Source organism: Semicossyphus pulcher, unplaced genomic scaffold (genome assembly GCF_022749685.1).
Source record: "Semicossyphus pulcher isolate SPU_LCO1_2020_fin unplaced genomic scaffold, fSemPul1.0.p SCAF_15, whole genome shotgun sequence".
Classification (NCBI taxonomy): Eukaryota; Metazoa; Chordata; class Actinopteri; order Labriformes; family Labridae; genus Semicossyphus; species Semicossyphus pulcher.
Window position 1 is genome coordinate 13,658,014 of NW_027211659.1, and position 23,828 is coordinate 13,681,841.

Below are 23,828 nucleotides of genomic sequence, written 5' to 3' on the forward strand. Positions count from 1 at the left end.
TGCAAATTCTGCCAACTTATTGTACTCCATGAACTGTGTGGCGCGAGGATCAAACCTTTCCCAGACCTCGTAAAACATTTCAAAATCATCCTCACTCAGTGGGTCCGCGCTCTCCTCAGTGGCCACACCAAAGTTCTCCAAGATGACTGCAATGTACATGTTCACCACAATCAGGAAACAGATGATGATGTAGCTTACAAAGAAGGCAATTCCCACAGGAGGGTTTCCACAGTCTCCTTTGACAGAACTGCCCGGATGCTCCTTGGTACTGTCACAATCATCTTTGTGTTTGTTAAGAATGGGAGCTAGTAGGCCATCCCATCCTCCTGAGGTGGTGATCTGGAACAAACAGATCATGCTGTTGCCAAACGTCTCGAAGTTGAAAAGGTCATCGATGCCTTTTTCCCTCTTGACGTAAGCAAAGTTCGACATGCCAAAGATGGCGTAGATAAACATCACCAAGAAGAGCAAGAGACCAATGTTGAACAAGGCAGGAAGTGACATCATCAAGGCAAACAAGAGTGTGCGGATTCCTTTGGCACTTTTAATAAGGCGGAGCACGCGGCCAATCCGAGCCAATCGGATGACTCTGAACAAGGTTGGGGAAACGAAATACTTCTCTATCAGGTCAGAGAGAAACATACCTAAAGAAAGAATGAAAAACATATTAGAACAACAGTAAACAATTCACGTTTACTCACACAGTTTTCATATGTTTTAAAACCAAGGTGATCAGTCATACCAATAATAGACAGGATGACCACGATGAAGTCAAATACATTCCAACCATTTGTGAAAAAGTAATGGCGAAGCGAGATCATCTTCAGCAAACACTCTATAGTGAAGACGACGATGAATACGACATTTATCCACCAGAGAACTTTGTCCTTTTCTGGTGACTGGTCAGCAGTTTCCACCATCATGGCCACCATGTTGAGCACTATAAGAACCATTATTACAATATCGAACGCTTGTTTTGTGGTCAGGTCAAAGATGTATCCTTGGAATTTGTTCTGAAAAAGACAAGATAGCAGAAAAAAACAAACATATTAGGTACTTTAATACAAAGATCAAACATTTAATGCAGGTGAAATTCTGTCATGATCAAAGCGACATACTGATGGTCTAGGAATAGGTTTTTGTGGTTTCTTTGACCCCAACTTTTTCATGGCATTATAGTATTTCTTCTGTTCTTCTGTCATAAAGATGTCTTGTCCTCCTAGGTAAAGAGGGGACGCAAAGCAAGTTAAATAACAGCAAGGATGATGAGATACTGCAGAAAGATAAAGTGCAAGTAAAAAAGCATTTGTGTCCTCATATCTAACAAACTGTCTAGTAGAAATATCAAATTATATTTAGAAAGCAGAAATGATACTTATCTTTTTCTTTTGTTGGTTGAAATTGTCTATGATGACACCAATAAAGAGATTGAGTGTGAAGAAGGCTCCAAATATGATGAAGACAACAAAATACATGTACATTTTCAGGTTGATCTCATACTCTGGTTGTTCTCCTGCCTATAATAGTGACAGACAAATATATATTAGTACATTGGAGTAGAGCGACACCATAGACTGTATAAAAAGAAGCCAGACAGCTCCCTAAAAGAGCCAAAACATTTTGAGTGCCCCCTGCTGCCTGGCTGCAGTATAGCTCATAAAGCCCGCCTCCTCCATGTTAACAGATGGGACATGAGTCAAACTATAAAATCAAAATACACGTCAAATACATGTTTCTCAAACATTGTTTCTGTCATTATAGTTAGTTCTTATCATGCTGATTTACGTCCAAGTGTTCATTTTTCAGACAAGTTTATTTTTAATTAGTTATTTGACGCTGTAGGATGATTGACAGCTCTGTTGACAAATACGGCTCCTGCAGCCAATTTGTAACGGATTAGGAGAGTAGAGGAGGAACGGCGAGAGGAGACGTAACTAAAACAATCACTACAGTCATTGGAGTTTCCATATCTGTTAAACATCTGCTTCATACCAACACAAAATGCTGTTCTGCTGTTAAATACGCCGACATGCGGGATCTTTGCCGTTTTCTTTCCGGTAAGTTAAGTGTGTGTTTTTGTTTGCAGAAGTGGCTACAGCGGCTCCGCCCACCGATCTCTACAGTGCAACTCTGGCTCCAGATGACATCAGCAGCACAAGATGGCAAGATGGTATTTTGACTTTAATTTTATACAATGAGAGCAGATGGAGACGTGTCATCCATCTTTATATACAGTCACTGAGTGACACAAACTCTTCTATTTTTAATTTTGAACTTATATCTAATATTTTGAACTTTGCATTACATATGACATATGACAACATCTGATGTTTGTTATTTCTATTTAAATCACGGCTACATTTTCATTCAGGCGTTGTAAGTCTTCCATACATAAAGGGATTATTAGAGAATCTAGAAGACACTTATTGGCTATGTGTGAAGAAAATCGTATAAAAAATGTGGTTTGAATTCACAAAAAAGTCATGTGATATTTGGGCACAATTCAAAAAACAGTTATGAATGGGATGAGCTAAACATTAACATTTTATCACCTTGTTCTGAGAGTCCACAGCAGCATACATGATGTCCATCCAGCCCTTGAATGTAGCCTGTACAAAAAGTAACAATATAATATTGAATAATGCCATCAATCTTTCCAAATGTTAACCAATGAAAGAGTACACATTGTTTAACTATCTAACATTTTTTTTCACACACTTACCACTTGAAGGAGTGCGAGGTAACCCAGGCCAACATTGTCAAAGTTGATTTTGACGTTCTTCCAGCGACTATTCTCTTGGTTATCACAGTCTGTCTTGTTTCTCACTACTGATGTGGGGAAATACTTATCTGAAGTTTTGTTTAAACAGTGGTAGAACTTCCCCGCAAATAAGTTGACTCCCATGATGCTGAAGATGAGCCAGAAGATGAGACAAACCAGCAGCACATTGAAAATGGAAGGAATGGCTCCCAATAGGGCGTTGACGACCACCTGTACACCAACACATAAATAATACAACCCATCTTTACAGCAGGCAGAGATCACAGAGTGTAGACTTGATGCACAACACTTTACACTGTGGTGATGGTAAGAACAGGAAAACACAAGAGTGAATGTTCCAGAGCCATGAGCTCAACAAGCTAGGAATAACACTAAAGCTCAAACACAATAAAAGTGCACGGTTCAGGTGGGAAACATTTCGGAAAGGAGGCAGGAGAAAATGCATTTTATCTAAGAGTGTTTTTTTTTTTAACTAAATTTCAGAGAAACATTGAAAATGAACACCTTGTAGAGGCGGGACCACACCACAACATTTGCTTACTGTAAACAGAAACATAAATAAACATGAAGAAGTCATGTTACAGAACCCAAAAAACAATATCCAAAACAGTGAAATTAGTCGTGAAACTAATGTTGCGCTACTAATACACATGAATGGCTGTTCATGCAAATGAGGGAACACACTGGCTACCACGTGAGGAAAGACCATCATCTTCACAGTGCTTTAAAAGTGGACCACCACAATATGAAAGCAACAAATCAATACATGCTACATTGATTTCAGCAGCCGGCAACCCTCCCCCTGCAGATACACCAGTCACCAAACACTGTTTGACTATGTCCACATGGCACAGACAAACACTGTTTTGGTTTGAGAAATGTTATTTTACCTCTGTTAAAACAGACACAAAGCCAAGTCAAGGAAACGTTTGAAATTCTGGAAATAGGCTTTCACACTTTCTTGCTTAATGTTAGAGGAGGAGATCAATACAACTCTCTTATTAAGCTAGTAATTATAGACCTGGAGCCAGGAGATGGTTAGCATAGCTTAGCATAAAGAGTGGAAACAAGTCTAAACAGCTAGCATGACACTTTACTAGGTAACAAAATACACCTGCTGACACTTCTTAAGCTCACTTATTAACATGTCACAAACTACTTGTTTTATTTGTAAAAAAACAACAACTAACAAACAAAAATGCAAAATGTTTTGGGGATATCCGAAAGTCTTCCCATCACCGTGAGAATTCCAGGCAACCAATGGAGACAACAGGAAGAGCCAATAACTTTCCATAAACCACAACTCTGGGACTGATTTAAATCATCTATAGCGCATGGTCTAAAGTGCATGGCACAAGTGCATTTAGGGGGTGTGCAACTTTTACTAGTTAAATGAAGCAACATTTGGGCGCAATGTAAGACGCAAGGCATAAAGGGGTCACTGAACAGTATGTATTAATATTTGTGGGCATGATTGTAGGTGCCTATAATTAATGTACCTTTTACTTGCATGTGTGCAAATCAGCGTGTGTTTCTGCTAGAATTAGAGAGAGCGCTGAGTCAGCCTCTGGCTGGAGTTATTGTCCTGTGTAGGGAACGAGCTGGAATCTCCATCCCAACAACAGCAACTCCATTTGACTTTATATTAAATAATGCACTGACATTTAACTGATGAGCAGGAGCACTGCTGTGTGCAAAACAAGCAGATTGGAAGAGCATTGTGAACCGGCCTATGACAGTGCATCTTATCACCTTAATGATACACCCTTTAAATAGCAGGAAAAAACTGCCCCCTTGACTTAATACCAGGTTTTTGTTTGTCAATGCTTCATTCACTTTCTGTTGTCACCAATCCCCCTGACCACGCCTCATTTTAAGAGCAACACGCCCACAGGTGCACAGATTTAAATGACAACTGTGCCGGTCAGAGACCAGCAATGACACATGTGGTGCTCCTTGCGCCACGTCGCACTGCAGGGTGTTAGATGGGCTCATTGGGCTCCTATACTGTCAACAGGCCTATTAGCGTGTATTGGAGGGGGGCATAGGACGAATTGCCTTACCTTTAAATATAGCCAGGCTAGTCTTTTAACCTGGTACCTGCTAAAACTTGCTAACTAAGCTAAAAGGTCCACTGGCTTTAGCTTTATGTTTAATAAACAGATATGATGGTGGCAGCAATCTCAGCAAGAAAGAGAAAAAGCACATTCCCCAAAATGTCAAACGATTTCTTATTTGTGAATGATGTACTGTTAATCAACTTTGTCATTTAAAATCGAAGCCAACCCTGACATACCAGCTGGAGAAAGAGGATTAAGGGAAGAAGAGGAATGCTTCATGTGCATGCAACACATCAACTCAACAGGTCTAGCAAAGACTGCAGAGTGCCTGTTCTCTGTACCAGTGCGACAAGCTAGTGTTAGACAGCAGAATGTGACTCTTACCCTCATGCCTTCGAAGCGTGACAAGGCTCTCAGGGGCCTCAGAGCTCGCAGGGTTCTCAGTGACTTGATGGCACCGAGTTCAGAAAATTCCATGGCGTTAGCGACCATGCTGACCAGTGAAACCTGGAACACACACACACACACAGATCTCATGTAAAAAAAAAAAAAAAAAAAACATGCCTTCAATCAAAATAAAAGTGTACGTGTGTTTCTGTGTGAGCAGAGGTGTTTGTGCTCACATCAACAATGAGGAAGTCCAGCCAGCACCAGGCGTTTGTGAAATACTTGGCAAATCCATACGCCACCCACTTCAGTAACATCTCCAGGATGAAGATGTAGGTGAAGATTTTGTCTGCGAACTCCAACACTGTTTTAATGTTCTTCCTCTTTTCTATGTAGACGTCTTCAAATGCCTGGATGTGAAGAAAATGACAGCGAGTAAACTAGCTGCCTCACAGGGATGCCAGAAACGGTATATAAATACATGAGAGTGGTAAAATGTCATCTTCTAAAAATAATAAAAAGGCATTTTTCGTACCAGTGCTCCACTGCTGAGCAGAATCATGAAGATGATGAAGCTCTCAAACCAGTTGTGCTCCACTATCCGGAAACAGGTCTTTCTCAACGTCCACCACATCTTCCACCAGCCCACTTCCACATTAACCTGACAACACTTGTACTTCTGCACACAGCCTGGGCAGAGACAGAGGGGAGACGTCTATTAACCACTGTAATAAGCAGAGTCAGATAAACACGGAGGCTGTAGTAGCTTGAAATGGTTGTAACAGTGTTTACCATCAGGAAAGCAAGCGTCAGGGTCCATGGATTCCTCTATCTCCGAGGCTGAAGAATCTTCTCCGCCTGCCATACCGTCCACCGTGCTGCCCTCGGAGGAGCTGAACTGGCCATCGTCTTCAATCATCTGCAGATGAAGCAGAAGAAAACCAGTCTTAGGTAAGCAAAAATAGCAGAAAAATGGCGAATTTAATGGGCTAACATGCATCACGTAGCTCTTTAAAATGGACTGCTACGTGTCTTATTTAAGCCTGTTAATGAGAAGGACTTAACATGCATTTAGCTTCAGTTCTAATGCAGGGTATAATGTCTAAAATAAAGATCTAATAAATAGAGAACAAATCTCATGTTAAACATTAAAATGGAAAACACCCGCATGCCCTCTTCCTGCAGCCTAAATAACACAACAAACATTTGGCTCCTCTCATCAGATTGCGAGCTGAATAGCTGTCCAGTGCTCAGCAGCAACTACCTCACAAATGTTTGAGACACACAAAATATTGAGAACAATTCTTCTGTGCAGTCCTACAAAATAAAATACATTAATAAGGAGGACATTTTTATGAATCATTAGACGCCTGATAGTGTAGTAATGTAGCCACATGGTCTCTACTTCAGCCTGTTGTTGCATGGCTCTCTACAGGGCGTGTCTCCTAATAGCTGGCAGATGATAACAGACTCAGTGCCTTCCTGGAGAATGCAGGAGCACTCGGCTGTCCTGGGACCAGCTAATGCAGTGCAGGGAATGAAGTAAGCATGTTACTGCGAAATACTGGGAGCTCTAAAGTCAATGTGTTGTTCGTTTGTGTTTCTGGTTGGGCAATGCATCCTCGTAGTGCATTCAGGATTTATTTTTAAAATTCCAAAAAAGTCTAACATTAATATTAGTTACATTTAATTATTTAACTCAACTTAACTAAGAATCAAGTCAAAAAATAAAATACAATGTGATTTTGTGTTATTAAAGAGCAGCTCCAGTCATGTTTTAAGACATAAAAATTCTCTGCTTGAAATAATAAATTGTGTCTGATACCTTTTTTCTGCAAAATATGTTTAATTACCTTGTAAAAATCCTCCCAAGGCATCTCCTCCTTCTCCCTCATTAAATTCCAGAATCTGCATAGTCCCCGCCCACTATGCAAATTTCCAAACGCCCCCTTCAGTCACTAAAACAAAACACGTGTCTGCCATCGTTTAGTGGCAACTTGTTGAAAGTTAGCTAGCTTGAAATGTAGTAATTTGCAGTAGTAACATTAATGTTAGTAGTCAGCAGTGAGTTTGCAAAAGTTAAGATGACGGTTACAGCTGGCTCGCGCATCTCCTAAGTGGTTGCCCGTCCACTAACAGGATCGGCTCCTTAGGTTTGTGACGTCTCAAACCTGCCAATCTGAAAACGTGTTGCTGTTCTTGGTACACTGCATTTTGCAGACAGGCCCAGCCATGGAGATGACTGCTTATGTTGTCCCTGATATGTCCTGTAGCACTCGCAAAACACCACATGGAGATGTTTACAAGGTTATTAAAACTTGGTGAAAAACTTAATTTTGCACAAAAAGGATTCTTGCTGATGTTTGGATCAATAAAAACGTTTTATCATCATCTAAAATACAAACTCAGGACCAGAGCGTGAATGGAGTAAGAACAAAGAAGGATGAGTATTCTGCAAAAAAGGTTCCTAAATGGATATAGTAAATGAGGCAGGCGATCTCTATTTTGATGATATGATTTTTGTAAAATATTCTTATTCTATATTCTTAGTCTCCTACAACTGTAGCAGCATTTTTAAAGCAGCAGAAAGCAAGCAGTAATTATAACATATTGCCTTAGCAACAAAAACAGTGCCACAATCATGTACAAGTCAGTGTTTCTTTTTCCCCCTCTTTCGCACTGTGAGCTTTTCTCCAACAGAGCAAACAGCCCCCTTAAGAGGAGGATTCAGCTCTAAAGCACTCAGACTTAAATGGCACATAATGTAATCTGCACGCTGGTATTTTCCTGTCTATATGGCCTCTCCATGTTTAAAGGGTCGTGGTATATAAGGGATGTTCAGGGCTTACGTCACGTCACATGTTAACTCCTCATTGCCATGGACTGTGGGCAAAGTGCTCCGATGGATCATAACACTTTGATACAACAGCAACGGATATAATTACCAAGAACCACAACCGACGCTTCCTTCGAACGTCATAAACATTAGTCTAATTGTGATGAAGCCATTAAAAAGAGCACCCATACCACGTGGCATCCTGCTGGATCCGATGAGAGGCTGCTGAAGTCCTCCGTGTTGAGGTTTTCAAAGTCCGACTCTCCCACAGCGATTGGAACTGTTACAGTCAGACTGGGGTTGTTGATGAAAGACATTATAGAGCCCTCACTCTTGCTGCAGACGATGTACTTGTCTCCATTTTTGTCCACCCCGGTCACATCCCCATGTCCATTCCTCTGGAAGTCTTTGATGGTGTGGTTGGGGACGCCATTTGGTCCTAAAGCTTTATGGAGCTCCTCCAGTGATTTGTCGTCACCCTTCCCTTTCTTCTTACCCCTGAGGCAGATCCCGCTGCATTTACTTCGAAGCACGGACTTAGCGAAGGCGATGCCATTGTGAATCCGACCGATGGCAATCTGCAAATTGTTCATCTCCTGGTCTTCTTCATTCGCTGCAAGGTTGTCAGCACTGAAAGAGCTCAGGAGCAAGGCCAGGAACAGGTTCAGCACCTATCAGATAATAAAAGAATTTCATGTAAGATTACATTGACAAAAAAGTGTGAATTATAAATGGATAAAAGTTGGACAGGTTGGACTCATGAATTGACCAGAAGAGATGATAATGTACCACAAGGTTTCCAATAACCATGACCATCATGTACACAATGATGCACATGGTCGTCCCAGCCACCTCCATACAGTCCCACATGGTCTCTATCCACTCTCCACAAAGCACTCGGAACACAATGAGGAATGAATGGAAGAAGTCATTCATGTGCCAACGGGGCAGAGTGCAATCCTCAGAGATTTTACACACACAGTCCTTGTAGTTCTTTCCAAACAGTTGCATGCCCACCACAGCAAAGATGAATACGATAATGGCCAGCACCAGGGTCAGGTTGCCCAAAGCTCCCACTGAGTTACCAATGATTTTGATCAGGGTGTTAAGAGTGGGCCACGATTTCGCCAACTTGAATACCCTCAGCTGTAAAAAAAATTTTTAAAAAAAAAGAGCAAAAGAATGTATTATTTTACATGTTTAGACTCGGAACACACCTGAACATATTGGTGATGACACAGATGTTAAGACCTACCAATCTGAATGATCTCAGGACAGACATGCCGCCCACGTTTTCCAAAGACAGCTCCATTAAGCTCAAGCTAACAATGATGGCATCAAAAATGTTCCATCCCTCCTTGAAGTAAAGGTATGGGTCCATGGCGATGATCTTAAGGACCATTTCTGCCGTGAAGATCCCAGTGAATACCTTTTTTGTGGAATAAAAACAACACATATACTGACCGTTTATATTCATGCAAACTTGTAAAAAACATTTTAAACACTCTACAGTCAACAATCCACGAACCAGATTGCCCACAGTCAGCATGTCTGCGAATCCTTTGGTCATTGCATGATGCTCCATGGCCATAAACAATGTGTTGAGCGTAATGCAGACGGTGATGGTAAGGTCGGCGAATGGATCCATCACTATCAGATTAATCACCCTCTTGATCTTCAGCCATGCAGGACAACAATCCCAGATGAGGAAGGTGGGGGCGAAATCGTACCAGCATGGAGGACACTTCTGCCTGGACTCTTCAAGCTCTGATGGACATGAGACACGGCAAAACAAATAACATCAAAATGTTTCTGTAATGTATCTTTTCAAAACCCAAGATGTATGAAAGATCTGATGTGTCTGCCATGTTGCACAACACCTACCCTCCAGTGTGCTGGTTATCACACTAGCTACACTATGAGCTCTCTGTCTGGTCTCTGGGCCTTCAAGGAAGTCCATACACTCCTGGTGTGTTGCTCCCTCTGTGTCAGTGGTGTCAGCCTGCAGATACAAAGTTTGGTTACAGATGCATCTGTAACTATAGAGAGTACGTTGCATGTTGGAATGGGCACACAGAAGCTACAACCAACAATACAAGTTAGTGTTTTGCATCACAGTACAAAGCTGCAACAGAAAAAGTATATAATAAGCAAAAGGAAAAGTGTATTAAAAGAATTGCAGGTTTCCACCCAAGGTTGAATCTAGTAAGGACATCTTACAGTAAAGCTCTATTTGATGACTCACCCATATACACATATGGGCATAGGTACTTATCCTTAAGGCTTGCAAAATATTTGCTCATTGCTCATATTCTTTTAGCTATGCTAGCGGCATGATAACCTCTTGTGTCCCCAGGTCAGGTCTAGCGCATTGCCATTTCTCAAATGCTTTGGCAATTTGACATTTTGGCAAATAATGGCCTTTACATCAGCCTCAATTGTAATGTATATGGGCCTGTGTCCACAAATGGCGTTTTTTTGTGCTGGCAGCACCTATTTTCTATACAAAACCAATGGAGTTGAGCGTTTTCAGTGCTCAGCGTCCTCAGTGCAAAAATGCCCTCGGCGTCAGCTGTTCTATGTTACTGCACTCACAGCGCTCTCAGACAATAGTTCAACTTTGGGAACACCACCATGCTTGTCAGTATCATTGCTCTTTCACTGACCAATCAAAATCAAGAAGGGGTGGGACTTCAGATTTCTAATTTGTCAACAACAATGGCGGAGTGGAAGCTAATCCTCTCGTTTTTTGGAGGGTATAGTTTCCAGTTGTAGAGCTGCTGTTAATGCCAGGACAAAAATCCTTTCTATAGTTTTTATGTTTTCTTTGTAAAATTTCCTTGAATAAAAGCAAATATTAAGCACGCAGAGCACTTAAAACAGACTTAACGATCACTACCGAGGGAAGCGGAAGTGCTGCCAGACAACTTTCGTAACCTAGCAACAGTAAGAGTTGGTGAGAAGCGCACTGAAATTGAGGTTGTGGCCGTTAATGGATACAGGCCCTATTTTTGCTAATAAGTGTTTATTAGCATGCTAAAATACTAAACCAAGATGGTGAACATAGTTAACTTTATCCGTTCTTAACATTAGCATTATAGCAGTGTCAATGAGAGCATGTTAGCAGGGTGATATTAGCACTTAGCAGAAAGTACTGCTTAAAATTGCAAAAGGACAAAGCAAAAAGGTCACTTTGACACCAAAAAAAGAAAAAAAGAAAAAAAAAATTCCATGGAAAATGTTTCTATATGAAACGTAAAGAATCAAAAGCCTGCCCTTTAACAGCCAACCACAAACATGCTTTGGAAAGCTTTGGGACAGCTTTGGAAAATTATCTGCAACATTGTGAAGTATGAGTAGCATGTTAGCATGGCAATATTAGCATTTAGCACAAATGTCTGCTTAAAATGCATTAGCAACACACCAATATCAATAATAGGCTGAATATAATTCTTATAACCCAAAAGCTGCCCTTCAACATATTAATTATTCTCAAAATAAAAACATGCTTAGGAATTTGATCAGCAACATTGTGAGGTTTAAATAGTTAATGAGTGGAACTGTACATATGCTCTTTGCACTTCACATGAAGGTACACAGTAGCACAACACATGTAAGTCAGCCAAGGAGGACAACTTAAGAAAAAAAAAAGAAAGAGCCATAGGCAAATGAAAAAGGGCCATCTGGGCTAGAAGACCCATTCTTACATTGTCCCCGGTGGAGGCCATATCTACCGTCACTTTGGGCAGAAGGAGCCCCACAGGTGAAGATGGGAGTGAATTCCATCCCACCAGAGATACAACCCCATTGCAGTCTACGGTGCTGTGCTTGATTCCATTGGGTTGAAGTAAGAGATGGGACAAGAAGCTGCCCTGGCTCATACTGCTGCTGCGTCGATCACGACTCCGGGGAAAAAACAAAGAGCCCCTCCGACTCAGGTTGTCTTCAAAAATGCTGTTCTCATCATCGGCAAACTCATTTTCAGAGCCCACGTCCTGCGCTTGGCTTCGGAAACTGAAAACACTGGTCCTGCTGTTCCGTCTGGCAGAGAACAGGGGCCCACGAAAACTCAGAAAGGACTAGGAGAGAAAGATATTCTTCAGTGGACACTTAACACTGGTCGTAAAGAGGACGTAACGTCGCTGTCAGTGATTGTCACACGTAGGATAAAAAAGCCTTTTCTGTGGTGAAGTGACAAACATGACATGAGGAAGATGAAGATGAAGATGAAGATGATGATGATGGTCATAGTGAATCTGGTGAGTATTGTAGAAAATGTGCAGAATTAAAAATACATGTTGGTAATGACTGAGGGGTGATGATGGTGGTAATGATGACAATGATGATGATGAAGAAAAAGATAAAGATGAAAATGATGGTGGTGGTGGTGGTGATGATGATGGTGGTGGTGAAGATGATGGCGGTGGTGATGAAGATGAAAAAGATAATGATGGTGATGATGATAATGATGACAATGGTGATGATGAAGAAAAAGATAAAGATGATGATGGTGGTGGTGGTGATGGTGATGAAGATGAAAAAGATAAAGATGGTGGTGATGATAATGATGGTGGTGTGGATAAAGATGAAAAAGATAATGATGGTGGTGATGGTGATGGTGATGGTGATGAAGATGAAAAAGATAATGATGGTGGTGATGATAATGATGATGGTGTGGATAAAGATGAAAAAGATAATGATGGTGGTGATGATGATGTTGGTGGTGATGATGTGGTGCTGATGATAATGATGGTGGTGATGATAATTATGATGGTGGTGGTGATGATGATGATGATGGTGATGATAATGATGATGATAATGGTGGTGGTGATGTAGTGGTGATGATGTTAATGATGGTGGTGATGGTGGTGGTGATGATAATGATGGTGGTGGTATTGATGATGATGGTGGTGGTGATGATAATGATGATAATGGTGGTGGTGATGATAATGATGGTGGTGGTGATGACGATGATGGTGGTGATGATGTGGTGGTGATGACAATGATGGTGGTGATGATGTGGTGGTGATGATGATGATGGTGGTGGTGATGATAATGATGGTGGTGGTGATGATAATGATGGTGGTGATGGTGGTGGTGATGTTAATGATGGTGGTGGTGATGATAATGATGGTGGTGGTATTGATGATGATGGTGGTGGTGATGTGGTGGTTATGATAATGATGATGGTGGTGTGGTGGTGACGGTAATGATGGTGGTGGTGATGATAATGATGGTGGTGATGGTGGTGGTGATGATAATGATGGTGGTGATGGTGGTGGTGATGATTGTGGTGGTGGTAGTGATGGTGGTGGTTATAATGACGATGATGATGAAGAAGAAAAAGATAAAGACAAAGATGATGATGGTAATGGTGATTATGATTATGATGACAGTGGTGATGGTGGTGGTGAGGATAATAATGATGATGATGGTGGTGATGATGATGATGGGGATCATTGTGATGATTGTGATGGTAATGGTGATGATTAAGAGGGAAACGATCAAGATGATGATGATGATGGCGATGATGATGATGATGATGATGATGATGATGATGATGATGATGGTAATGGTGAAGAGGATAAAGATGATACTGTTGATGAAGATAATGATAATCAAGTGAAAATGATTGTCATGATGATGGTGATAATGGTGAAGAGGATTAAGATGACAATTGTGGTGATGGTGATGATAAAGATCATGGTAGTACTAATTATCATCAACATTGTAAGAATGGAAATCACAAAAAAAATGTGCATCTTAAAGATGATAAGAATATAAGAAGTTGATGCCAGTCAAGAAGAAGATGATGATTATGATGAAGAAGACAATGACGATACAGATGAAAAAAAAAAGGAAAAAAAATGGGGAAAAAAATAAAATAAAACAGAGAAAGAAACTTTGCGTTCGGCTGCATGAATGAAAGTTAGAATCAGTCCATGTTGAATAACGCAAGACACATTAAATAATCTACAATCAAAGGCTTGGACATTGGGATTGCTTTAAAGCATCTGCACTTCAAACAGCTGTAATGCAGAGTGGTAATTGCATTGTGAATTCCTTTGATTCTCCTGTCTGTCAGACATTTTGAGCTCTGCACAGAAGTTGACTAAAGTTAGACAGAACCTGACAACACATACTGAACCTGACTTTTAATTCTGAGAATTGCAGATACAGTATTTTTTCTTCTGAATTTTGATTTAAAATAGGAAAGGCCTTATGCTACTGTAATTAAGTGAGGCTGTAAACTGAAAACAAATGTGGATGTTAAGTTATTTGAATGTTATAATTTTGCTGGATCCAGAATGATTATAATAAAGATAGATAAGACAATATAATAAGTCATTAGGATTAAGAAGGGACATATCAAGCAGTAAACTAGTCAACAGTTCAAGTTCGGTATCAGAATATCACTCTTTTTAAATCATGCTGACAGATTGTACTAAACCTGATGTGCGGATGAACATTTCATGTCATAGTTGAGCAGGTTTGCCTCCACAGAGAAGCGGCAGCGAGCTTTCTTTATACTGTCCTGTGACTCCGATTTAGGAAACTTCTCCTCAGCCCCTTTGCCCTCGTCCTCCTTTCTTTTCCTCCGCCTGTTTCGTCTCTCTTTGGCACTTTTGGAGCTGAGCTTGGAGGCGCTACTGGAGCTCTCAGTGCCTCCGCCTTTGTCACTGACCAGCCCACCATCTGCGGCAGCTGCAGATGCTGCTGCCTAGAAGAGAAAAAAGAGGGGAATAAATGTGCATAGAGAAGTTAATCACCATCGCACTCACAACATGGAATATACTGAGTAAGTTTGACTGCTTAGTTACTCGGTACTGTAAAGAATAAGAATGAAGAAAGAAACATTTAAATGAGCTCCACCTCAGCCAACTAGAGCAGCTCTAAATGCTGATTCAAAGCCTGAAATACAGAACCATTTATTCTTTGAATTTAAAGTAGTCAACTTTAATATAGCCTAGAAATGCAGGTGTGATTTATAGTAGAATTTAACCCCCCACAAGGTTACAATAGACCCCAAATTCCCAGAGGACAACAAGATACTTTGCTCCAGCAAATCAGTGTTAAGAATCAATGTGATGGTATAACAGTCAGTTATATGGGTTTTGTATTATCCTGTACCTGCGCGTCCTCTTGCTGCCGTTTCAGCTGATCCATCATAGCCTGAAACTCCTCCTCCTTCTCCTGCTCCTCCTTCATGGTAGCCTGGCTCTGCTCCTCATAGGCCATAGCTACTACAGCCAAGATCAGGTTGACCAGGTAGAAGGAACCGAGGAATATCACCAGCACGAAAAAGATCATGTAGGGCTTCCCAGCTGCCCGCAATGTCTGGAAGGAAAAACAAAGATCGTAAACTTGTGCCGGAAATTAAGTTTATGATTATCATTATGAGGTCGTGGCTGCAGCAGCACTCATATAATTGTCCCTGATTTGTTTACGTGACCTATATATTCTTAAAAAAAAGAATACAATCTAATTAATTCAATCAAATCTAACTCACTGTTCCATATCCTGACCGAGACAGCCTCATAGAGAATAGGTGGTTCATAGTCCCCAAACAGGTAATGCCACCCAACTACAAACAGTAGTGGAACCTTTGCAGTATTACTGTTTGCTTTGTTAACCAGTGGTCCATTCAGGGGACAGCTATTTGCCTTTAGGGCCATTCAGGGCTGTGTTTGCCTGAGTTACAGTGGGACTCATCTTTGTTCCTTCAGACCAAGACGCACCTGCACTTCATTCAGAGGTTTGTTTGAATATTTATAATACCAGTATTGTAATGCTTTGTCTTTGTCCAAGCCCCACCTTGACACAGCAAGCACTGCCTGTGTATGTATTTACAGAAGTAGACGGTACAAAAGGCAGCATACTCCAACATTTTTATCAACCTGCCACTAAACCAGTTTTCCCACAGAGTCACTGAGCTACCAGAGGACAAAGGAGGACCCATAGTGGCATTTAAGGTCAAATAATTTGCGTCATAAAAGAACTGTGCCACACAGGAAAATGTGGTTTTCATCTAGAGTTGATGATGTACAATTATTTAATAAGGAACTTAACACAGCTCTTTAAAAGGGTAGGGCTCATTTGTTTATGATAAAAATTTCAAGTGCTTTTCCCCATTTCAGAGTCAGCCTCACAGAGATTACTCACTGTCTCACTGCTCGCTCATTCAATTACAAATACAGTATATGACAACTTTAAACCGATAAACAAAATACGTAACACTTGAGAGCTACTCCTCGGTCTACTTACAGTACCATATGGGTACTTTGAACATATTTAATCTCTTTGTTTCTCTATAAAGTGCCATATTTTATTTACGCATCACTTTATGCAGATGACACCCAGAAGTTTGTCCTAAGTCTGTATCCTGGAATAACATTTTGAAAATGGGACACCTGCATATTAAAGGACAAGTTGCCCCTGGCGACTGTCAGTCGAAGCTGGTGTTCTCTGTAATCGATAGAAGCAATAATATTTGAAACTGGCACCATAGCTGTGGAGAAAGTTGTTGTACAAACGATCGTCTAAAAAATCTTCAGGTCTGCAGTCTACATTTCAAACCTAACGATTTTGAACGAGACATGACATCTGAGGCAGGCGTCGTAGATTGAGGAAGTGTAGTTTAGCGAGCTCCCTGGCCTCCGCCAGATGACGTGTTTTACGTCGTCTGGCGGAGGTTAAAAATCGGTGAACTGGCCCTTTAAATATCACCCTCTTACTGGTGACGTCACTTAAAGTCAGTCAGATAACATTCATGAACATACTAATTTGTGAACAAACATGCATTTATCAGACAGTATTGACTACTGTACAGTGTTAATTTCGCTAGAGAAAATTATGACGAAAAAATGATCGTCAACAACCTTTTTTTCCATGACAAAGAGGAGCTAAAAAAAGATCTTTGATTATAAAAACTCGACACGTACGTTTTGTTTTCGTTAACAAGATGAGACAGGACTAAAATGTGCTCACAGAAAAAGTGGCATTTTACGCATCATTTGACACTTCTTCTGATGAATATATAAAATACCAAAACTACTGCTGTACATAAGGCAAGAGAGGAATGTGCAGTATGTGCTACTGCAACAGCCCGGCTGCGTTCTGTGGCTTTACATGCGTAATGTTACATGACAGAAATTTCCATGTACATATATATCCTCAGCTAAGGATCTATATCGCCCGTGCAAAACATCGTCAGGAAACAATTAATGTAAAGACAGCTTTATGGCTTTCTTTAATACGCTCATTTAAACCTGAAGTGTTTATATTGCATAGGATTTTAGTTTCAGTTGTGATTTAGTTTTAACTCTTAGAGTAAGATATTCTTGTGGCTTGATGATGCATCAGATTTGTTAAATGCCTGCAAGTTGTTGCACTTTTTCTACTTCCACTGCGTACCTGCTGGTAAAGGTTTTCCCAGTAATCCTGAGTCATCAGTCTGAACAGCGAGAGGAAGGCCCAGCCAAACGAGTCAAAGCTGGTGTAATCATAGTCCGGGTTCTTTCCCACTCTTTTGCAAGTGTACCCCTCCGGACACTGCCTGCAACAAACAGAGAGTCCGAGAGGCTCACACAGAATTCCCGCATTTTTTTCTTCAGAAACAGATGTATCATATGAGAATTTAATTAATTCAATATTGTATCCAGTCGTCTGGTGGTAGGGTAATTAGCTTACCCAGCTTCACTGCCGTTTCCACAAAGCAATGGATCTCGTTTGCCCGGTAGGTAATAATAATTATCTGGTGGGGAAACGAAGAAAGTTTTATCATTTATGGTGATTTGTCAGAGGAGGTTGCAGAAAGCCAAAGGTAGATGCTGAATTATTATGTCATATAATATGAATAGAATACGTAAACCTGTACAATCAATCTAATAATAAATAAATATAATAATTAATAAATTATCTCTCTGTGAATCAAAGTAAAGTTCAAAAGCATCATTAAACATAAATTGTGTATCTCGGGCACACTGTGGAAAAAACTAAAATCTAATATCTCAGATGGAATATATTGAAAAGTTGTTGTATTTGACTAAATTTAAATGGAGAGGCCTTATTGAGTGGTAACTCAGTACACATTTAAAGAAAACATACAAATAATGACAAGCATTTAAGTGTAAAGAATAAAACCACTCCTAACCACATACCTTTTCATTTACCCTTTATATAAGTTGTGACAAACTTTGTGAATACTCACCCTTATTTAACATGTACAAGTTCAGTTCTTCCTTGCTCATCAAACACATGTCGGTCTCATTCAGTGTCTTTACACACTTTTGCTTTAAGTAACCCATGAACAGCTGTAACCCTATGAGGGCGAAGACACTCAAGCAAAAGACGGTGAGGATCATCACATCGGCGAGCTTCTTCACTGACTGGAACAACGCACCAACGATCGTCTTCAGGCCTGCAGGAAACAGCAACACTTGTTACTCACAATAGTCAATTAAAAGACATTGTCAGCATTAACAGCAGGCATGTGCAGGCATTACAAAATGAGTGAGTACTCCGCTGATTTTGCAGGGCACTGCTCTAATATTGTAGGACTCACGATGGACGTTTTGTTAGCTAAGCATACACTTAGAAGGGCAGATTACAGGAGGAGGGGAGGTTGAATTGCTTACCTGGGATGACTGAAATGGCTTTAAAAGCTCTCAGCACTCGGAACGTGCGAAGGGCTGAGAAATTGCCCAGGTTTACAAACTCTGTTACATACCTGCAAGGAAACTTAGAATTACTATCAAGTTTTGGAACAGTAAACATAGAGTAAACGTAAACATTTTAGACAGATAAATAACATGATTACATTTTAGTACATACAGTCTCAGAAGCCAAACTGGGGCATAAACATTGGTGAAGGTTAAATGAAGGTGAAATGAGGTGATGAACATTGAGATTTTCATCCTGTCTACAATAACAACCTGAAAGGATGAGTCAGGTAACTTTCTATGTTCTTATTGTTTACAAATCCCAGAAAACAAACAAACACAACAGTAGATTTTTGTCTGTTTAACTTATGTCAGTGTTTGCAAAGCCTGATATAGCTTATTCCTATGTGTAATACACCTCGATATCTGTTTAAAAAATATATGCAAGAGCCATTTCGTTGCATTTTGTGACATAATCCTTCATTATGTAGTTTATTAAGGTCCTGTGAGCGTAAATAGTCAATAGTACTTTGAATGTGTATCAATCCACAGCAGAAAATAGTGCCTAACAAATGCGTGGTAATCTCGAAGATCTCAGTTTCGTTCTCTTTGGCGGCACCTATGGTGATAAACAGTAATTATCCAGACAGTGTTGCATGTGTGACGTCCACGGTTGGCTCCGGTTGTAACTCTTTATTTTCCTCGCTGACGGTCGCTTTCCTTTTTAGACTGTTTGCCTTCATCTGAGCGTCCAATTTGTTTCTTTTTCTTTGGATTTTCACTTATTTTTGAAGTTGTATCTGTAGTCATCGATCTTTTCTTTGTTTTATCAGCCATAGTAGATTACTGTTTACTCGCAACATATGCAGAGCCCGGAAAAACAGCCGCTTAGCTCCGCCTACCCTCTCTGGCAGACCAACCACTGCTGGGTGATGGAAAACGTGTCACTAACTGGGCGCCGCTTGTGATTTTTCTAAAATCGCACCAGACTCCAAGTCTGTAATAATACTATATACTGCAAATTCAAAGGCTTTCATCAGTGGGCCATAGGCTCAATCACCATGGGTTACCTCATTCGGCGATAGATAGTGACTTAACAGACATTTATTTACATAAAAGTATTCAAGATTATCACTTTAACTCCTGATTAAAAAAACCCCACAGGATTGTGATCCATCTTGTTTATAAATGTTTAGGCTCAAAGCTGAGGGGGGGGGGGTAAATAAGGGAAAAAATGGAGGAATGCATTATTGGTTTGGGATTTGTTAATTTTAAGAAGGATACACCAGCCTTATCCTTGCTGTAAGGCCAACAAAAAATGGCTTTGAATTAATTGATTACTGGTATTTCCGATGATGATCATACTTTAGATAATTTGCAACAAACAGTAACAAGTTTTTAGTTGTTTGACAGTTGCCTTTTTTTAAACCGCTGAAACATTAAACTTGTTTGTTGTCAGGTTATGCACCTTCAACACAGGCTCCATAGTGAGGAACATTTGAGTAAAAAAAATTTACAATTACGTAAGCATTGTTTAATCGACTCGTGTACTTACGCCATGACAATGACACTGAAATCCAGCCAGTTCCAGGGGTCTCTTAGAAACGTGAACTTCCCTATGCAAAACCCTCGAGCTAAAATCTTAATGAGGGATTCAAAGGTATAGACTGCAGTAAATGTGTACCTGTGGGAAGCAAAACGTAGCCATTAGACTGAATAGCATTTTCACGTGTGTAAAACAATTCGTGATTTAGTGTGTATTCAGGGGTAAACTTACTCTACATTCTTCGCCCACACCGGCGGTTGACTCAGCGTCATGAATGCACAGTTGGCGAGAATAGTGCACATGATCACCATACTGAACAATTTGCAGGCCGTTGTCAAGGAAGCCACTTTTATCTAAATTGAAAACTAAGGTGTTTCTTTGTGTAAGCCATCATATCAAGTGAGCAATAAAAACCTTTACCCTTCATAGACATCGCATGGTAACCACAAATTAAGTGTGAGCTAATCATTGACAGGATTCATGCTTATCAGATGCATTTATCAGAAAAGGATATGAGTGGACCAGAATCATTATTGATATTCTTCTTAGAAGGTTGAAAGGGCTCAGGAGGTACAAGGCAGGAGCGGCGTTGAAGCGGAAGATGAAGTTTCCTTTGTTTAACACTATGAAAGTCTGACAGGAAAAGAGAGATGTGTATAAAACCCTTATACATCATAGACGATTATTACTCAGAAAGTAGTGCAGCCCAAGGATTTACAGCACATATTTCAGCTTTCAAATGACTAATCAGATTTTATATATGGCTGGTAACACTCAGATAAATCTTTTTTCCTTTCGTCTAAGATGAGTGGGTCGATAACAGTGCCATGATAACAGCTGCTCCTTTAAAGCTCCTGTGAGGAACTTTCGGTTTGTGTTGATTTTGGCGCCCCCTGTGGACAAAGCCGTACCTCTTATCTCTTTGCTGATTTTGTCCTGTACATGCTTAAGTATTGTTTTTTAACAAAAAATCTCATCCTGCTTTCCTTAACGGTCATATGTATCACTCACTTTAAATTTTTGCCCTGGAAAATGTAAACAAAGGCTTCGTCTGACACCTACCCCCCGCCAGCAGTTTCAGGCATTAAAAATAACTATATAGAAATTAGGCCGATTATCGGTGCCGATATTTGGCATTTTGACGCATATCGCCATCGGCCTTTTTTTTTAATCCGACGGCCGATAAGAGATCAATTTAAAACTGGGTTATTTTGGCTCTGATGCAGCCGCGCCTCTCTGTCTGCAGTCACTACTCTGTCTCCAGCATTGTCCCACCCACAGCACTGATTGGTTACACGCAGAGCCATGGCACAGGTAACAGCCAATCAGCAGTGAAAGCTGTGCATGCAGAGTGCTCACACACACGGCGGAGAGGAGAAAAAGTTCATTTCTTTGTTTTATTTACTTTATAAAACTTCAGGAAGTTATTTATTTATTTCTTTAAATTTTCAGTTAACTTTATAAGAGATGCTGCTGACCCTGGGAACTCCCTGCACTTTTTGTTTGTTTGTTTAATAAACATATGCTTAAAGGCATTTAAACAAAGTTAAGTGTTGGAGTTTGTATTATTCAAAATTTTGACGCCAATATTTTCACTTTTACTGCAAATGAATATCGGCTCCAAATATCGGTTATCGGCCTCCTTGACTACTTATAATTGGTATCGGTATTGGCCCTGAAAAAAACATATCGGTCTTTATCTAATAGAAATAATCAATCTTGTCGCTGATGTCTAGTCTAGTTTGCTTTGTAGCTCACATAGAGTTATCAGAATTAATTTTAGTCTGTTTCATAACCAGGGAAAAACCCCTCACAGGAGCTTTAAGATCAACTTTCTTCAAGTATCTTTAAGTATATATTCATAGCCTATAACCATTGGTTTCATGCCTACATCATGTGATAGAAACTGATCAAATTGAGACTTTTTGACAGAAAATATTTTTATATACACGATTCAAATCTCTATCCCTATTTTTTTGGGGTCCAATCATTAGACCTCATGCTTAAGTTTGAAATCAAGCAAATAAAACAATACCACACTCGAGGTCATGCTGTTATACTGAATATCAGCACGGCTCTGATTTGCTTACAGCCGTGGCTGTGCCATTATTCAGTCAAATAGCAGTCATAGTGATAAGAAAGTAGGGGTGGGACAAAATGTGCAATACAATTATCAATAGGCTGGTGCCAAATATCAATTTTTTAATGGCGCTCGAAACAGATTTCCTTGCGATTTTGACTCACCACGTCACTACTTCACGACTCCTCACGGTGGCGCTTATGACATGAATGAGGGTAACGTGAACGGAAAGTAATTGGCAGAAGAAGTTAATCAGATATCGTGATGTATCGTTATACGATTGTCTTGCAATATATCATCGGAGAGTTGCTGTATCGTGATAGTATCGTTATCGGGTGCCTGTTACAGGGTTATCCTGTGATTCCCACCCCTAAAAGAAACAACAGATTTCTTGTGTATTTAATAATTACTTCCATAACTAGCCTGGAACTTAAATGTTGCCAAGTAACCAAACATTTTCCTGCACTTTTGCTATTCTGTGTGTCTACAAGTCACCACAGACCAGCTTCTTTGTTTTATGTATTATTATTGTATAACCTACTTTCTGATTGCTGTAGCAGGGATCCAGGTCCTCCAGCGGTGTCGACACCAGGCCTCTAGGCACGTCCCCGTACAGGAGAGGGAGGGATTTGCCCGCCTCCAGGTCACGGCTTGGCTTGATCTCGTTCTCATCGTTGCGCTTTTTCTTCTCCCCCTTGGGCTTCTTGGCCTTCTCCTCGGCGATCCGCTTCTCGATGGCTTTGAGGGACTCACAACTAAAGGGGCGGAAGCTGTCTATACCTGGTGGTACAAGCAGCTGTGCCATCTTTTCATCCTGCACCTTCAGAGTGAACAGCTAGCCTCCAACATGCGAAAGGCCTGCGGGGTCAGAAAAGATAACAAACATGAAATATTATTTTATTGGGTTGAAGTAATTGAAAGCATTTCTGGCAGCGTATTTCTATTGGCAGATGAAAAGTGCTTTATAATGAGAGGAGAGGAAGGTGGGTGTGGTTCTATTCTGTGGCCAGAGATCATCCTCCCAGGAAGTGGCAGGCTATTATGAGCCTACAGAGGCCTGTCATACACATAAATTCCTGCCAGCTACGGTAAAATTAGATCTAATTATCCGCCCCACAGTAGATAAAATTAAGATTTGACATGACAATGATCAATTCCAGGTGAGACTCCGGGCTCCTCTCCTCCATCCCTCAAAATGAAAAGAGTCCACTTCTCCCCTCAGAGCCTGAGACAGAGCGGTGGGAGGAAGAGATTCATCCCGCTAATAGGCCTGCCTGGTATAATGTGTGAGGCAGACCTATGCAGTATTAAATATGAATGCACTACAGGCTGCACTGCATCTCTCCTGGTGCACTGCCGCTGAGAGCTTTTGCCTGTTCTGAATGTAATATTGTAATAGAATACTTCCACACGCTGCGATGCTACAGATCAATTACAAATACACTGGTCAATCCGCCGCCCTCAGCACTGTGTACA

General features: G+C 40.5%; 1 protein-coding gene across 1 annotated transcript; it reads right to left on the reverse strand.

The window, feature by feature from the left end:
• Positions 1 to 1,508: 1,508 nt before the first annotated feature.
• LOC138592133 (sodium channel protein type 2 subunit alpha-like) lies at positions 1,509 to 23,157 on the reverse strand. The gene is made up of 23 exons (XM_069662777.1): positions 22,894 to 23,157; positions 20,787 to 20,905; positions 20,504 to 20,593; positions 20,282 to 20,410; positions 18,703 to 18,794; positions 18,255 to 18,485; positions 17,756 to 17,849; positions 17,480 to 17,621; positions 15,197 to 15,403; positions 14,517 to 14,786; positions 11,806 to 12,144; positions 9,950 to 10,067; positions 9,594 to 9,832; positions 9,321 to 9,494; positions 8,855 to 9,211; positions 8,260 to 8,736; positions 6,022 to 6,148; positions 5,765 to 5,919; positions 5,466 to 5,639; positions 5,227 to 5,349; positions 2,723 to 2,992; positions 2,543 to 2,609; positions 1,509 to 1,510 (listed from the first exon to the last, which is right to left on the reverse strand). Coding segments are annotated over exons 1-23 (4,260 nt in total).
• Between the last annotated feature and the right edge of the window lie 671 nt (positions 23,158 to 23,828).

Excerpts from the sequence above, each read along its gene's own strand:
- LOC138592133 (XM_069662777.1), bottom strand. The coding sequence starts at position 23,157 with ATGGCACAGCTGCTTGTACCACCAGGTATAGACAGCTTCCGCCCCTTT. Across the intron at positions 14,787-15,196 it reads GGCAGCAAGAGGACGCGCAG|GCAGCAGCATCTGCAGCTGC; the intron begins GTACAGGATAAT and ends TTTCTCTTCTAG. Across the intron at positions 9,495-9,593 it reads TGCTGACTGTGGGCAATCTG|GTATTCACTGGGATCTTCAC; the intron begins GTTCGTGGATTG and ends TCCACAAAAAAG.